The 18110-nt window shown below is 37.0% G+C and overlaps 1 protein-coding gene across 1 annotated transcript in view; it reads right to left on the bottom strand.

The window, feature by feature from the left end:
• TPO (thyroid peroxidase) overlaps positions 1-17088 on the bottom strand; it is a 42800-nt gene extending 25712 nt beyond the window's left edge. Inside the window, exons 1-6 of the mRNA XM_069805896.1 lie at positions 16931-17088; positions 15072-15119; positions 14388-14469; positions 8804-8973; positions 6279-6411; positions 1363-1492 (exon numbers count right to left, since the gene is read on the bottom strand). Coding sequence (XP_069661997.1) covers positions 1363-1492; positions 6279-6411; positions 8804-8973; positions 14388-14469; positions 15072-15119; positions 16931-17024 — 657 coding nt within the window. The 5' untranslated portion in view covers positions 17025-17088. The remainder of the gene's footprint in view (positions 1-1362; positions 1493-6278; positions 6412-8803; positions 8974-14387; positions 14470-15071; positions 15120-16930) is intronic.
• Positions 17089-18110: the final 1022 nt, after the last annotated feature.

Raw genomic sequence — 18110 nt, forward strand, 5'->3', positions numbered from 1 at the left:
TGGTGCAGTCATGTAGTTTTGTTTTAGTGTGTTTTACATCACAAGCATGTACCCTAATGAATCTGGAAAAAGGCAGTTTGTACCATCTACTGGAAATTTACCTGTGTAAATGTCAGGTTTTCATCTTTAAGCGCTAAATTGTGCGGCTTAAAGGCAATGTTATTTAATTAATAACATGAGTTGCAGGTGACATTAACACTAAATTCTCTTGCTCATCCTTATCAAACATATGGTGGTTAAAATAACAAGACATTGAGTCCATTAAAAGTCAGGTTTCAAAGCAATGATGACAAACCAGAAACAGTAAATCCAGCCCAAATCATTGTATGCTGCACTGGGGATTTTTTTACCCAGTCCTCTATGCAAATATTTTTTGTTCAAACTTCCCTCTATAGCAGCTCTGCTATTTTTTAAGTATATGAGTTGCAATGCCTTCTTATCTCAGTAACTTGGGCTAGTTAAAAAATGAAGTTATGATTTGACAGTAAAACTCGTTCAGTTAAGGTACACTAACCTGGGAGAAATGGTATACATGTGTACATACATGCATATGCATGCTAGCATGTCTGTGTGCTTTGTACTTATTTAGTTCACACTCAATCCTGTTTTCCCCCTCCTCCTTCCCTGAATAAAGGCACCATTATTGAAACAAAGAATCGTAAAATCACTGGAAAGTCTAGGCTGGAAGGAAACTCTGGAGACCACACGCTGCAGCTTTCTATTGAAAGCAGGGATCAGGTTATTCAGAGGCCCATCAAGCCAGGTCTTGGGTATTTCCCATGAGGGATATTCCAGCAGTTGTCTAGGCAGCTTATTCCAACATTTAATTGCTCTCACAACAATTTTTTTTTCTCGTATCAAGACAAAGTTTCCCCTGGAGCAACTTGTGACCATTGCCTCTTGCCATGTCAGTGTGCATCCTTGTGAAGACCTCCTCCTTCTCTGCAACAGCCTTCCCAGCATGGGAGGGCTGTGATTAGGTCCACCCTGCACCGCCTTTTCTCTAGGCTGAGCAATCATCACCTCGCGTCTGCTGCTTTCCCTATGTCTGGTGCAAGCCAGGCCAGACCCGCGGCTGGCTCATACCCTGCCCGCTCTCCACCACGGTCCTTTTCGGCAGAGCTGCCCCCCAATGCAGTTGGTGCCCCCCTGCACTGCTCCATGGGCTTACCCCTGCCCAGGTGCAGGGGACGTCTCACTACTTGGCTGACTGCATTTGTGCTGTAGCAAAGCTAGTGGCTCCTTAACTGAGCTCGACAGATTCTTCTACTATTTGATTTACTGATGCAAAAGGAGGTCTGTGGTGGCAGGTATGGTTCTAGCCCAGTGTGTTTCAAGTGATCTTGTGGTACACTTTCTAACCAGGGGTAGCTGGACTCCGTTATATCGGATGCTGGGATCCCATCCTCGAGGTTGACTGAGTCCATCCTCATAGGCTGCTGGAAGCCACCTCGCCAAGGCCGTGTTGGATGCTCCCCATCTAGGATGTTCCCTGGGAAAAGAAAAAAACCAAACCCCCCCAAAATAACAGCAGTGAAACCAAAAAAATCTTGCGCCTCTGAATATATTCTGAATATAAAATATTTATATATTTTATAATCTATTTCTAATATATTTCTATTCTGAATATAAAGTAATCTGAATATAAAATAATTAATATAAAATAATCATCAGCCACAGAGCAATATTCCATTGCAATAAGGTGATCATGTAATGATCTTTGAAAAGCATCAAATGCTGGTCTTCATGTATGCCAACATCAGGTTGACTCGAAAGGAAAATAAAGAAAAATTAAATTGCTAATGAAATATTACTATCTTACTTATGTTTATAACGTAAGTTGGTAACTTTCTGACATCTTTGAAATACTTGCCCCACTGGTGATTTCCTGATAGTGACCTCATTCCCCATGAAGTCACATATACGCTTAAGTGCCTTTGCTGGTATTTTTTAAAAGATGTTTGTTTAGAGCAATAGCTAGGAAATCATGATTTAGGAAAAAAAAAGGAGCCCTAGAATAAAGGTGAAGAAAGCTTAAAAGAAAAATGGAGACTAGTCATACAGAAATAATAATTTAGCAAGACCCATGGAGAAAGGACTGAGGAAAGGGGAAAGGGGAACAGTGGCTGAAGTTGCTGAATTCAATGGCAATGCTCCCTCTGGTTGCATCAATACTAATATCTTGGATGGGGCTTTGGGAAGGCCTATGCACAAGCCCAAGCACTGGTATGCATTTAACTATGCTTTTAAGTTGCTAACACTAACTGCAGTGTGGGTTTGGCTCACGTCAATTAGCATTTCTCTGAATGACGCTCGGTTGGGCACACCTTGGGATTAGTGCATGTCAGTTTGCCATCCTGCAGCCAGCCTGCTTAGAAGAGGAAAGGGGACTAAAAAAGTTCAGACAAAAGTCTAAGAGTAAAAGCAAGAGTCAGGTCATATTTGATTTGAGGGCCAGGAAATGATTCCTGCTGATTTTTATTTATTAGTATAGTCAGTGAGTCTTGGGCTTGACCCAATTAATTGTCCTTCTATCGTGAACATTTCTAATGCATTTTTCCTAAGAGAATATGTTAGGGGTTTTTTTGTTTGGTTGGTTTTTTTAATATGGCCTGTTCAATATTTTTCATACTTGTTAAATATATAGAGACATTAAAAAGAAGAAATAAAATTATTGCAATGTACCCAGTTGACCAAAATTGTAAATTAAGCCACAAAGAACCAGAAATATCCTCAGACAGTAGAACTACACAGTGTTAAAACATACATTTGTATGTCTATTGGGACACTAAAGAGGGAACAATTATTTTATTAATACTTCATTGATCTCCCGCACACTGAAGTGGCTCAATTTGCCAAGCTATATGGTACAGTAATACACTTAATTATCCACAATAATTCACACTTGAAGGTTGAAGTATGCTTTAATAAAGCATTCAAATTAGTTACAGTTGATTTGCCTTTATTGAAATTGCATCTAATACTGCACATAGTGTAGTGCTATTTCACTCAATTAAAAATAATGAAATGTTAATTTAACTGCTTAACCAGTGATTTTTCTCCTGATTGCTTTTATATTTTAGCAGATCACTGGAATGCTACTTTAGTAAAACCCTTCTCACATGCCTTTTTATTATTACATTAAACATGTTAATGTCTTGGAATCTTGCTTGAGTTAAAAAGGTTTTTATCCAGGGCAGCTGAAATAATGAGATTTTGGTACCGTACTGCTTTATAGAGTAGTCAAATTTGATTACTATACATTCTGTTTATGGGAAGTGGGACTTTTAATTCACTTGTGAAATACTGGAATTGCTCAGTTTGGGTTTTGGTTTGGCTCCCTTAGAAGGAACCTGGAGTTTTAAGATGCAGTTCACTATGCAGATTTATGTCTTTTGAATGTTATTTTAATGTCCTGCCTAGTTTCAGGTAGAAAGAATGAATGCCATATGGCAATTTAATAATTAGATTTTGTCATGTTTTACATCACTCTGAGCTACCATGGACATAACTTCTGGCAAACACGGAAAACTTCTGAAAAATAAGCCTGCCACTAAACTGAACACTTAGCTTGTATTGAAGTGAAGCAGCTATGCTAAAGGAAACATCTCAATTCCTTCTTACAGTGAATGGATTTAGTGGGGACTGCTCGTTCTTTCCCCTAGGTGAGCCATATTCATACCCCTAACTCTGACATTATTAGAGCTTCAGACTAAGCCTCAGGTTCTTACCTGATGAAATGGTTAATGACCCAGCAATGAAATAGAAATGCTGCAGATAAAATTCCTCCTAGCTGCCCAAATATTAGGCATACAAAATGTAATCTAGTCATCTAAGCACCTGTCCATCAAGCCAGAGAGACAGACAATGCCTGGCTGCCACCCTGTCATCCCAACCTATCTCTCACTATTAGGAACAGCCAAAGCTGCAGCCTTGCAGTAGACATAACTACCCTGGAAAGCTAAGATTAGGTGAGGTTAATTGCACTGTGAGATTCCATTCCTTTAGTACATGTAGTTCCTTCACCTTTGAATCCCTCTATTGCACTAGACACTAAAAACTACACAGATCAATGCTAGTTAGTTGGGATAAAAAATGTGTGTGTGTGTGGGGAATAGCTATTTTGATGTGCCTTGTCTCCCTTATTCTTCATTTAAAAATAATGTTATAAATTTAATCTTGCTTATTATCCACACATATGCCTTCAGGCAGAAAGAAAAGTAAAATCTGTTCATATCTGTTACTAGTAAATGTGGATAATGACACTGCTGGGAATGTCTGATGTCATGTTGATACTCTCCATAGAAGGACATGCTTATGCTATTCTGTTATGCCTTTGTTCTAGGAAGTTCACACTAAAACAAGGTAATCTCAGTGCTGTGGAATAAATCCTTTGTAATCTATCTGATTTGTCCCAAATACATGAACTGATTGAGTAAAACATTTGAAAAGAAATTCCATGCTCACTTTTAAGTAGATTTCTTATAGGTAAACAATTAATTCCACTGTGAATTTTGTTTTTAAATTTCACCTATGAAATGCAGCATTTGTTGATCTACAGCACAGCTGCACATTCCTACTGGGTGACTAAAATTACAAATACAGCATAGGTCCTGATATATTTTCTGCCTGAAAGTGGCAGCTGTAAAGCAAGGAAAAGTATAGACCAGTACTTCATTTAATGTTTGAAGTCTCTGAAGCTGGCTTACATCGTAGAATATGTTGTTTACAATATAGTATAATGGGCTTTTTAAGCTGATGTATTTCAGTAAAGCTTGAGGTATTTCAAGGGGCTCACAAGTTTTAGACTAAGTTATCTGACTCACTGGTTTCAAAGTCTTTGGTTTTGTTTTTTTGCTGCCTTGCATCTTTTACAGATGTTTAGAGCAAAGAGTCTAAAACACCACCAAATATGAGTGATGGGTTTAAACACTGATTTGGTGCAAGCATAAAACTATACAAAGTAGAACACAGTGACTACAGACTAACCAGACTCAGTGGATCATATTTACCCCACCCAGCTTTAGAAACCAGCCTGAAATGCCTATACGCATCCTAGTATTACCAGAGTCACTGAAGAGAAAAAGATGTTTTACCTTACCCACAGGAGAGTGTGTTTCTCTCTGTCTCTGGAGAGAAAGACTACAGCAGCCATGCCTGCAAATTAAGAGCTTCAGCCATGTTCAGCTGCATGAATCTTGGCCAATGTGTTCAAGCCCTGATAGAGTTGTCAGTGCAAATATTATACTAGCTGTTAGTTCAGATTCCAAGCAACTCTGCAAGTGCTTGGGGGAAATTATGGATATCCACATAGTTAGATTTGTAACATCGATGCATATCAGGTTGTGTTCTTTCAACGAAGAGCCTATCAGGCATGTTCCTTGCAAATGACTTGTGATATAGCAAAACAGATTCATCTCATAAAAACAGACTGATTGAATAATAAAACTGAAGAATTTTACTGCTGTTCATTCACCACGCTGCAGAGTGCCTTCACCTGTGCAACGCTAATAGCCTACCTTTTACAGCTCAGTAGCCCTTCACTTGTAACATTACAGTCTGCCTTTACACCTACATATCCAAAGGCTGCTGAGTATAAATATTGTTTACACTTGTACTCAGAAGGGCTTTCATTCTCAGTTTTAGACCCGCATTGCATTGGAGGATTCTGAAAATAGTTTCATCTGTTATGTTGGGTTTTGCAGGAAACAATTGCCACATATATTAGGTAACAAGTAGATAACAGTAGTAAATAATAGTCATTCAGATAGCCACTAATATTTATATAAATAGATATATAAAAATAAATATATCACCCAGAATTTTTAGATGCATGCTTGCTAAATGTCCAGATTGTGGGGAAATACAAAAATGAGAATCTACTTGATTTTCTTATTGCTCCTCGTGAAGTAATTATATTTTCCTGCTCAATATCATTTTATCCAATTCAAACAAAAATGAATGCTGGGTTAGAATTCAGTCTGTTTAATTTATATAGAAAAAGACATCTACTGAACCAGTCCACCCTAAATTTAAAGTTCCTTACATAATCTTGGAAGCCTTCATAGGGAAAGCCTGCCTGTAGAAATTAGTGTACCAAAGTTTAGATGAAGGGGTTCTTCCCCTGGAAGCTTTCAGAGACACCTCAACATTGATGCCAAAGTTAGCTGTCTGAGGTCATCTCCCCCAATTTTTCTAGGAAAAAAGTAAACATAGCCTCTTGAGTTTAAAGAATAAGACAGAAGCATTTTTCAGGGCACAATTCTTATCATACATACCTGTTATTGCAGGCACCAGTGATGAGTCGATATTTATTAGCTAAGCAATTGTTTGGACATTTTGGTGGCAACATATAAGGCAGACATCCAGAAATATTAGCAATCATAGCAAGCAGATCAGCTGATAAAATATCTGAAAGGAAGAACCCAAACAAGCAATTTGCTCTATTGCTATATAGCTGCCACAGGAGAAAAGGCATTATTGTCAGCTACAACTACAGCATCCCCTCTCTTCTTCCTAGGAAAGAGCACTTAGTGAGATGTGGTTCAGTAAGCAGTCTCGGGGTCTTAGAGGAGATAGAGGGTGAAAGGGAACAGTTGGTTTTATTATCTGATGTATAGAGAATGAGTAGTCCAGCCATAGCTGAGAACTGAGGTTGACCCGCTCCTTTTTCTCCTTCTTTGACCTGCTCTCTCTTCCTTCTTTCCCTGCATTGTAGTCACATTGTTTGGCTGGTCCCTGTGCTTACAACAAAGGTGGAAAAATGCCATTCAAGAACAGAAATATATACCAAGGGGGAAAAATGTGGGACTGCAAAGATGCAGAAATTTAAAGAGACTACAGCTGACTATATAATTAAGTGTGGAGTGGAAAAGGCTTAGAATTAACAGCTGGAATTTGGAAGCTAGGTAAAATCAGGGAGCTGTATACCAGTAGACAGCATGTTATTAATATCTTTGAATTATGATCCCAGATGGGTGTCCCAGTGAGCATTCTGCTGACGAGGGACAAAGTCATGTTGTTGCGTAAGCTCCAGAGAGCTGGCACCCTCTGTCACCTACACATGTATGTAAACACATGTATGGTTGGTTGGAGGTAGAAGTACACGTGAAAGAGGAGCAATATCCTTCCTGAACTCAGAGAACTCTCGCCATTCAAACTGACAGTAACCATCACATGCTGAAAGAAAATGCTAGAGACAGATTCTAACTCTTGCCCTTCTCTCCCAACTGGCTTCTGCAGGTCACCCACTTCCACCACCTATCCGTTCTACCCATCCAATTCTGAACTAAGCTACTTTAATCCATTAATCAAGCCAAAAAAAGTAAGCCAGAAAAACGAACACAAAAAGGTTCAACAGCCAAGCTGAAAAACTGCTCTGCTGAGCAGCTAGAACCTGTGCAAGGTAGGGGTGGGAACAGAGAGAGAATGGGCTATTAGAGTGGCTACGTAACCTTGTCGTTATGTGCTAGCTACTCATGCCAAATTTGTGGATACAGCTGTATTTCCATGTTAGTTCAGGTTCAAAGTTATACTGAGTGCCCAGTTCCCCGGTTATCTGTGCTGCCTACGTATTGACTCACATGTTTTCTTTAAAGTCAATTTAGTTCTTTAATTCACATAAAACTACTCTTTGGCATGGCACATAGACTGTATAGCCTCTATTCATCTTCCATTAAAGTTGTTTTGGTTTTGAAAATTAACAAGTTTTGTACACTTGTTCTATGCTTTAGAAATGCAATTTCTTTTGAAACTGCACCAGTAGAAAAATAATTTTATCTCTGTGTGTGAGTGTCTGTGTATATATAAATATATGCACGCACACACATATAGATATAATTTTTAGTTCTACAAATGTCCCATTAGTTTAGTATTCCAGGTGTTTCCAAAAAGAAAAAAAAAAGTAAAATAACTGTGGATCTTTGTTTGTCTACAGCACTCTAATGCTTCCATATCTTAAAAAAGAATGTCATGTTAAAAGAATGTCATGTTAAAAAGAAATCCATGTTATTGTATTAAGAGAATACAAATTACAGTTCTCCAGTTCATGCTGCTCTAAGTGACAGAATTAAATTATGGAAAAAAAGTCAATGTCTCTGAGTTTTTGAGCCTTCCAGACACCAGACAGACCTCTTGAAATTAATCTCTAATTAACAGCAACAAGAATTTTACTTCACTTAGACAACTAAACTTCATGGAACTTTCTGGACTCTCCTTCTTTTTCCATCTAACATAAGAAAACACTTAAAATAGAAATAAAGTGGAAATAAATGTGCAACAGCATGCATTATAAAATTAGTTTTGGAAATAAGAAAGTATTTTCTTAAGAGAGGGTTATCCATAAGGCCATAAATGTCCAGAGGAAGTGTATTTGAAAATGCCAGTGCCATAGAGTGATAGAAATTGTATTATTTTATCTGTAGACTCTAGGCCCCAGGAGCACTAAACCCAAAGTGTTGGGGAAGATAGATATTTCACTGTAAAAAAGAAGCTTGCAACACTGCGGATATGCAAGCTGATTTATAGGCAATACAAATATACAGTCATGAGTTCACAGGATGCCAGTAGCATAGTGCTGCTCTCCTCAACTATAGGAACACAGCCGACATTCCAGCAAAGACAAATGTGACTATGTGAGGTGCTTTTAAGAACAAAAGAGAGGGCATCCTGGCCCCAGGGTGTGGACAAGATACGTACTCCTGCTGAAGGTAAAATAAAAGTGAAGCTAACCCAAGTTTAATCTAAAAGACAGCATTCAAGAAATCAACAGGGGTTTTTGCCAGTGTCAATATACTATATTTACCAGTTGGATGCAATGAACGTTTGTGCTTCTGGCAAACTTTTTGTTTCAGCACTTGAATTGACATTTCCATTCGTTCAGCTGCTTGGGAAATATCTTGACTCTCTTGTTCAGGAGATTTTGAGAAAGCCAGCAGCAAGGTAGGAGTTGCTATTCCCTTTCCTTGGATATTTCTATAATTGAGATAAAACACAGAAGGTTTTTTAACACATAACCTTTTAGAATTTATTCATAGCTGTATTTGTCTATGTTGGATATGTTCCGAATTTAAGGTATATTTTTATGATTTATATTTATGATTTATTTAAGGTGTATTTATATGATTGAAGGTTATGCTGGGAAAGCAGAGAGGAAGACTACTTCGTGACCTTGTTCTGCAAGGAAAATTCTGGAAAGAAAGGGAAAGTGCCCTTCCATGGGACGCACACAACAGGGTTAAGCTTTTGAGAAGCCTTTAGGATGAGATGGAAACTGTTGGGATGGACAGAGCCTACAGCACAAAGTGGCTGGGAAGACCTTGTGTAGAATAGTCACAATACAGGACTCCCACTACAGACACATCTACGTGAGTAGGCTTTGCTTTCATGTAACATTTAATATCAAAGACCATCTCAATCATTGCAGGTGGATTCACAAATGCCTTAGCACCTAACAGTCAAGCAACTGGCCCACAGTCGTCTAGATGCCATCTGCAGTTGATGACAGAGACATGTCTCCTCTCAGAGACTGTCCAAGCACCTGCCTTGTAATGACTAGTTATATATGGAGTTTCACCAATTAGTTTAGTAGGGCTTCATTAGACAGTTATATGGCTATATATGTTAGTTTACAGCCTGGTCTTACCTCTAACTTTAAGGAGTTCAGGTTTGATGAGATAACTTCTGTAACATAAAGTTAAACATTTAAACATATGAAAAATCCTTTTTACTGTGAGGGTAATCAGACACTGCAACAGGCTGCCCAGAAAGGTTGTGAAGTCTTCATCTTTGGAGATACTCAAAGCCCAAATGGACAGTGTGCTGAGCAACCTGGCACAGTGCTGGCCTAGATGGTCTCCCGATGTCTCTCAACTGCTCTGTGATTCACTGCAAGATTTATTTTTTACTCAGTATGGGCTGTCTTTCCACTGTCTCAAGAAGCCTTGAGAAAAGTGCATCAGGGAGAACTTCTTTTTTAGCTGGAAGTCCCAAGTCCTAAACTAACTCCTATAGCTCAGAAAAAAACACTCCAGTCTATTCCATTTCCAGACATGGTCATAGGTTGCAGACACCCCTGAGGGCTTCTCTGCAGCACAGATTTATTTGGACATGCAATTTTCATGAAAACATTGTGTTGTCATATACACTTAGGTTTGTTTAAAGCATGAGACAAGTTTAAAATGGAAACTGCAGTTTTGATTTCGGCAAAACAGTTAAATTTCTGTTTGCAAAATTAGAAACATACTTACATAAAAAGCATTAAGTAAGAAAATACAACTCCCAGGGTTTTTCTAGATGCTAAATTTGTCCTTAATTTATCCAGAGGAGCCTTAGCCTGCACATTTATTCGTTATAGAGAAACTATTCCTTTCCTTTCAAGAGCAGAGCTTGAGAACTCTTGCAACGAAGAAAAAGAGCTATCTAGCTCCTCAGTACCATGTTTTTCAGGTTTTCCGTAGGCAATTAGGAATTTGACTGAGAATCTGGAGAATTAAAAGTCCTGAACTGTGTCCCAGTTAAAAAGAAAAGGAAGATGATATAGCTAAATGCCAAGAACTCAGGTTTAATATTTAATATCCACATGAGGATATTAAGTCATGCATCATTTAAAAAAAAATTATATGAACAGGGAAACATGTTCGTACAAATGAGTTAAATAAGAACATTTGTACAAATTATCTAGGAGCTAAGAATCAAAAATACCACACACACACCCCCTGCAAAAAAACCCTCAAACTAAAGAATCACCACCCTTAACAGCGAGGTATGTTCCATTTTGAGATATTTTCTCCCCTATCTTTTGTCTAATCTCACAGATATTGTAAGATTATCACAGCAGTTATTAGTTTGCCACATTTCCTCTGTATCATGTCATGTCCCATCCCATCCCCCCCACTTATGCATGCTAGTCCCTTCTAGTTCTCACCCACACCCCTGAAGCTGAACTCTAATTCTGGAAGATGATGCTGGTTTTCTGACTGTGTAAGTTACAAACTGCCTTGATATTTTGTAATGCAAAAATGGCCCCATAAAGCTAATAGAATGACCTGTGATAGTATCATTATTAGGAAGATGAGATCAGATATAAAGTGTCTTCGTACTTGTTTAACAATATAAGTCCTAGTGCGGACTATGATGTTTGGACAGAAGGTTCTTTACATTTGCCAGACTCTCAGTTGCTGAGTCTCATTACAGATCATAATTAAAAAAAGTATATATATATATTAACTCACCCCCCAAATTAAAATAAATTCTCCAGAGTATGAGCCACGCTTCCTCTTTCAGCCTCAGACATTTTGAGGCTCTGAGATTTCTTTCTGCCTTAAATTAATATATTTATAGCATATCTTGTTTAGAGATTTCTAACCAGAATTAATGCCTTAGATATTTGTCACCATTGAGGAGGTCTCTCAAAACAGTGACATAGTGCAGAATATAAAGTGATAAAGTTGTAAAATTATAAAGAATATAATTTCTTCTTTCTTGTAATGCGTAAGTACATGGCCTGTCTGCTTTAAGACCAGAGTGGCACTGACTAACAGATCATGCCCAGTCTGTTTCTGCAACTACAACTTCTTATCTGGAACACTGAAAATTATTTTCCACTTCCCTATGCATAAAGATGATTCCATAGATGGTCCTTTCTGTAGATGGTCCTTTTGATTTGGCATAGATAGGGGCCAATAGAATAGTCCTAAATTGTGACGTTTACAATTTAGATTCTTTAAAAACATGAAATGAACTAGTTCAAATGTAGTATACACTAAATAAAAGTAATTTCACCGGAATGAAGATGATGAGAAATATCTTTAATCTGCTGTTAAGGCTTGAATTTTTTTTTTAGGGTTGTTATCTATTTAATCTGTTAAGAACACTGTGCCTTCAGCTAAAACATATGTTAAAATACACTAAGTAATTTCAATCATTTCCTTCTTTAATTAGGCTGAGAAACCTCTTGTGTTTGTATTAGAATTGTACTTACCTTCAATCTGTTAGGGTAAGTCCAAACAGGAGTCGAAAAATATGTCTTATCTAAAACTCACTCAAACCAAATATCTAGTGCCAAGGAGGAAGCCCCACCTGACCTACCACCATAATTCACATCTATCTTCTACATAACTAGTTCAGCAGTCTTTTTGAGTTAGTTGTCAAGTTCTAACAGAAGAAATATATGATAATTTGCAGCTGTGTGCAACACGGGCCTAGGAGACTATCACTTTGCACAGCTTGCCCATTCTGGAGTTATCTTTAGTTTCTTCTACACCTTAAAACCCAGAAAAAACAGAGAGTCAGCAGAATATAAAAAAGAATGTACAGTCAGAATCGGAAGCCCTCCCAGCAGTGCTGAGATTCACTAGTTAAAGCTAGTACAAGTTTCATAATTTGTACTGGTCATTATTATAATGAGATTTACTGGAATTAGAGTTTCCTCTTGCAAGCCAACTACTACTTTCAAAATGTATGTTATAATGCACCTGATGCTAAATTAGCAATGAATTTGCACATACCACTGTGTAAGTGTTATGATCTCACAGGTGACATATAGCTCTGAAAGTCCTATTCAAACTGCCTTGATTCCCAGTGGCATTGCTGCTGTAATACAACCAGTACATTTTAATGATGATGTCATTGTGTTCCATCTATGCTATGTTAATACTATTATGAATATTTATATTTAATGACAAACACGAACACCTACTCTTAAAGACTAACAAACTCCTGAGCTAATTGGAATAGCAGGCAGGTACTAGCAAACAGTCATGAGAAGCACTTGGCAAGGGGAGACAGTCATGAACAGCACAGAAAACTATGAGGACCATACTGGGACCCATGTGACCTTCAAACCTGGGAAGTAATTTCTGAGAAGTGGCATTTCCCTAGAAAATCCTGACATTTTTAAAAACTAGAATAATAAAACAATTTCAGCCAATATGCTTAGTCCATTGCCAGTCAAGTGCTCCAGCAGTTAAAATACAAATGACAATTCAAGATTTTAAGTGGTGGTATTAAACAGCTTAGGTGAAGAAATGTACTTGTCCATTTTAATCACAATTCAAGGTCAAACTGAGGTCTCAGGAGAAAACCAGTTATTCTGACTCAGTTTGCAGTTCAGACACAAGAATTCAGCAAACATCAGGTTGGACTATTGTACATGGAACAACTAGGAGTTTTTCCATTCTAACCTGAAAAAGGAGCTGCCTTTTCATCTCAGGGCTGGCTTTTCAGTTTCAAAGACAGCACTGAGCTCATCTATATTGCACTGTAGTTTCCTTCAATTGCTTGTAAGCCAAAGTAAAATGAGTTTTCACAGTACGGTGACCTCTGTAACTTCCAGAAGCTCAAATATTTAGTCACATGTATTCCTTTCTTGTTTTTAGTCTTTGTGCTGACCAAAGCTTTAATTCAAGTATTCAATATTCTTAAAGGTACAAAAGAAAGAAGCCTTAGTAGCTTTAAACTGATGTGAAAAAGCAGAATTTTTTAATTAAGGATTCACACATGTTCACTCCTCAATATAATGATCAGATTAGATAATAGTTCAGTCCTCTGTACTTTGCAAATGGCCAAGGACTAATATCTAAAAGGCAGGTGTAGAGTGCTTTTACAAGCCTATATTAAACCAGGAAGAAGTCTCTTAATGATATTTGTAATTCTCACTGCCCCACTTAATTGGGCGACAATGAATTGAATTATGTAAAAGCACACAATAGAAGTACAATTGAAAGACCAAGTATTTTATACCATTTAACATAAGAGCAAATGATACTCTTATGAGACTCAGACTCCTAATGCAGGTGTTGGACACTTGTGGCTCTGATTCCGCAAAACAGGAAAGCACATGCCTCAGTGGTGACACTAACGCACATCTTCCGATGCTCTGCTGAAAGCCTTTGGCTGCTTACAGGGTTAATCCCAAGCTTAACCAAAAGACATGACCAGTTCTCAGAGAGCTGTTATTAGCAATGTTCTGCCTAAGAAAGATCCAATGGTTAACAACAATGTGTATCAGACCACAGAAATGTGCAGTTCACTTCAACAGTCCCATTTAAGGCAATAGGGTTTTTCCATCTCACTTTGCACTGGAAAAAGCATAATTAAAGTTCAAAAATATGTAATGTCCATAAAATTACAATTTTTTGAGCCACATATTAATGGAATGTGGTATGTTACTTAGATCAGAAAAACATTCCTGTTTATTTTCATATTTCATATTTTTCTCCCATTTTAAGACAGCAGCTCATGCAGTGATAATGCATAAGGTTATATTGGTACAGATGATCATAAACAATCTATAATTATGTTTTCTCAAAGAAGCAGACTGATCTCAAGCTTGTCTCTTATGAAAGCTTTTTGCTGAGTAGATCCTTCTTCTTCTTTTTTTTTTTTACCTTTTCAGTGTATAATGTCCAGCATAATCCACCAGATTAGAGCCCCTCTGGATAGCCTCAGTAATGCAGTTATCTTCAGTTTCTTCTCAACAGGGAAAAAAATAAAAAGAAAGAAAGATGAATATGTTATTCAATAACATATTTATTCAAATATTTACATTTACAAAATATACAGGTTTGTAATATTAAGCTATATGTAATTTTTCCCCATTAAAATGATCTCCATATTTTAGTGTTCCTGGAACTAATGTTGTGGCTTCTGAGCTTTCTGAAAGAGATAAGGTGGGGTAGTAAATGAATTCTTCCCTAATTTATAAGGGTTGAAGAGTTAGACTTTCCTTCTGTTTCTTCCAGTATAAATCCAGCTGTGCACACCTTATGTAGTACCAAACCTAACAGGTCCAGCTGAAACGTGTTGTATTCTGTGTATGTGATTATGCTCCTTAGGCTTCACATGTATTTTGCATTAAACTGTCCTTGGATTGATAGGACAAATCCAAGCCTCCCTCACAGGTAGTATGAGCTGGCCTGAGCCACATGAAGAACTCAAGTCCATATTCAGGCATAATTGCCAAACTATAAGACCTTCTGACCAATGCATGAAAGCCCTATTTTCATTTCTCCACCTATATTTGATGGAAAGACATATGTGAAGCTAATAATACTTCAGCTTTCCTATTTTGCGTAGTGCTGTCATGGAACATAGATTATTCCTCTTTTGTGTAGATCTAGCTTTATAGTAAATGAATCAGTTATATTTAAAATCCGGTGGTTTAATTCCCATCTATATTTTATGAGATCACCCATTTTTCTTAGAAAATGAATCATGAATAATAATAGTTTGCTAACAATCATTTATGTACAATTGCTCATAATTTATGTACACTGTAATTTTAAGTGACATATTTTAACTGTAGTCCATGTTGTGCTATTTCTGTGATGTACTTTTTGAATAGGGTGTTCAGATAAAGGGAAAATAATGTGTGATGAGGAGTAATCTTTCCTAGGCAAAATTCTACTTCACTTGACTAAAGATCTTCTCAGCCTCTAAGTATAGCAGTAGTTATTTCTTTTTTCACCTATATATGATAAAAAATTCGATGATTCATTTAATGTCATCATTCAGATTTCTGTTACATCTGAAAATGGTTTTGAGTCTATTTTAAAAAGCAAGACTGATCTTTATAGGCCATACAAGAGCTAACTTTTTAGAATTTAATATTGCATGATTTTTAATTACTCCTAGGGAGTTTACCTCTGAGAAATATATTTATGCTCAAAGTACTGCTCATCATGTGGTATTGATTCAGACTCTGATCTAGAAGAGAAGATCCACCTGCTATACCTGAATTCCATTGTCTCCCTTCCTTTTCTACTGAGAAATATGATTTTGGTACCAATGCAGTGTTTTAAAAAATGTGGTTCTTGCAGTAATAAACATTATTTTATATTGTTCCCATCAGTTCAAAGGATGCTTACTATAAAAAAGAATCATATGCAGTCCATCTAATCCATTTATTTACAGTCTACATATAATTAATTTTATATTAACTAAAATGCAATATAACCTCATTATATACCATGTCATTCCAAGCAATTAGTATGGAAGCTCCAAGTAGAGGATCCACTATGGAAAATAAATCTGATCCCCTGTTTCACAGTGATGATCCAAAAAAGATTGCCCATCTGAAGTAATGGCTTGGGGGTTGGTTCAGGGTTTTTTTGTTTACTTTATTTTGTATATAATTTTGTTTCATTTGTGATTCTATGCTAACTTCAAGTGAAAACTTTCCTGAGGACTTTCCCTTCTGAGTCAGATCTACAGCTGTATAATTAATTAGGAGAATGTAAAGATTAGAATCTTATTTCTTCATCATCTCTGCCCTACTTTAATGTAAAATCAGTCTCTGCAGAAGTCTCTTAAAATTCAATCTAGTATCTGCTGTATTTCTCGTCTACTAGATCTAACTGATTTAGCTTGAACAGATGCAAATAAAATAGCTCTGATGTTTAAAATGGCAAGATAATATTGTTTGAACATAGGCAGTAGTGCAATCTGAGATGCTCTAAAATCTCCCCGGTATCCTGAGTGTGCCAGCAGAGAACGGACCCAGAGGAGAAGTTCACCCTCGTGGGCCAGCAGCAGGGTGCCAGCTGCAATATCCTATGGCAACTGACTCTAGCCCAGGATGACTAAATGTAGTGATTGGCAGTCTGGGAACGAAATCCAGCAATCATGCTCGTAAGCATGTCATCTGACTTATGAATGTCACTAAGAAAGTAAAATCACTCCTAGTCAAAGAATACATAATTGAGATAGATACATTACACATACAAAGTTTTCCTTTGTGAATTCATGAAGCTGCATTTTAAAAGAAAACACCCATGGAATAATTCTCACTGAAGTCAGATACTGTATTTTGCACGTAAAAACAGATTAAGCTAAACTGCCTTTGCTAAACTGTCTGCAGTGCCAGTGTATTTTCAGCTTAACAGCAATCACCGACAAAAAGAAAATAACATGTATTTTTTCTGTTACTCACCAAAGAGGATATCTTTGCCTATCTGAAGGAAAGAAAAGAAAACAGCTGTGAAGGCTATAGCTGCTGAAATCCCCAAAATAATGAACACTTTCATCTACAAGAAAGAAGAGATAATTGTTGACAAAATACATACCTTCATCTTCTAATTATAAGCCATACTATAATTTCCTACATATAGAAATTTTACTTTTAAATTAGATTTGTAGCCACGTTTGACTGTTTTTGAAGTTCAGAATATTAATTTTTAGAAATAACTGTAGTTCACTTTCTCTTTTTTCCTTCCTTCCTTATTATTTTTTTCCATTTTGAGAAACTTCTAGCACTAGCAGATACATCACTTTATTTTATAACATAATGTGTTCTGACAATATTAACAACACAGCCTACATATAAGAAATTCAGCAATATTTTACCATTCATTTTGAACTTCTCTGTGCACCGACATGATTTGACTGTAAATTTGTCATTGCACATAAGATAGTGAAACTGGCCAAACTAATAATAACATTGATCAGACCCCTCTGTACTTCTATCCAAGTATAACTGTGGTATCAAGCAGCACAATGAATATACTTAGATGGCAAATGGGAGCCACATTCTCCATTTCAGTGCACTGGTTTTTCTGGTAGTTATTACAGCAGTACAAATATATAAACTATCCAAGAAGTAACATTTTTCACATATGCTATGTTGATTGCAGATTTAAAATATTTTTAGTTCTATACTCTATCAACATAAGAAAATTAATAATTAATAAATCAGGTCTAAAAATTCAGGGAAGCAATATTACCCATAGAAACTCAACGTGAAAACACCCCTTCATTTCACATTTCATGAGTTAATATAATGAATTTCTTCTGGAAAATGGCAAGCAAAAGTTTTATAGTCTGACCTTTTGTCTGTTGAGGAGATTATCTTCCACAGTTCTGTACTTTATCGATGGCAGTAACTGTTCTGAAATCTGAAAGTGAAGTACTTTCCAGGGGCCCAGCTTACCCTATGAGCTTTATGCACTGGTATTCACTCAAGCTTTAAACATGCAAATGATTTCAAAATCTTTTTGGCCACAGCATGTTCCCACAAAGCAGAAGCTGACGTTAATGCTTGACTTGTTTATTTTTGTCCTGCTAGGAACCAAGAGCTACCTGTGTAGTCAGTTCTGATATCAGAGTCATTTTCA

This window comes from Haliaeetus albicilla, chromosome 18 (genome assembly GCF_947461875.1).
Source record: "Haliaeetus albicilla chromosome 18, bHalAlb1.1, whole genome shotgun sequence".
Classification (NCBI taxonomy): domain Eukaryota; kingdom Metazoa; phylum Chordata; class Aves; order Accipitriformes; family Accipitridae; genus Haliaeetus; species Haliaeetus albicilla.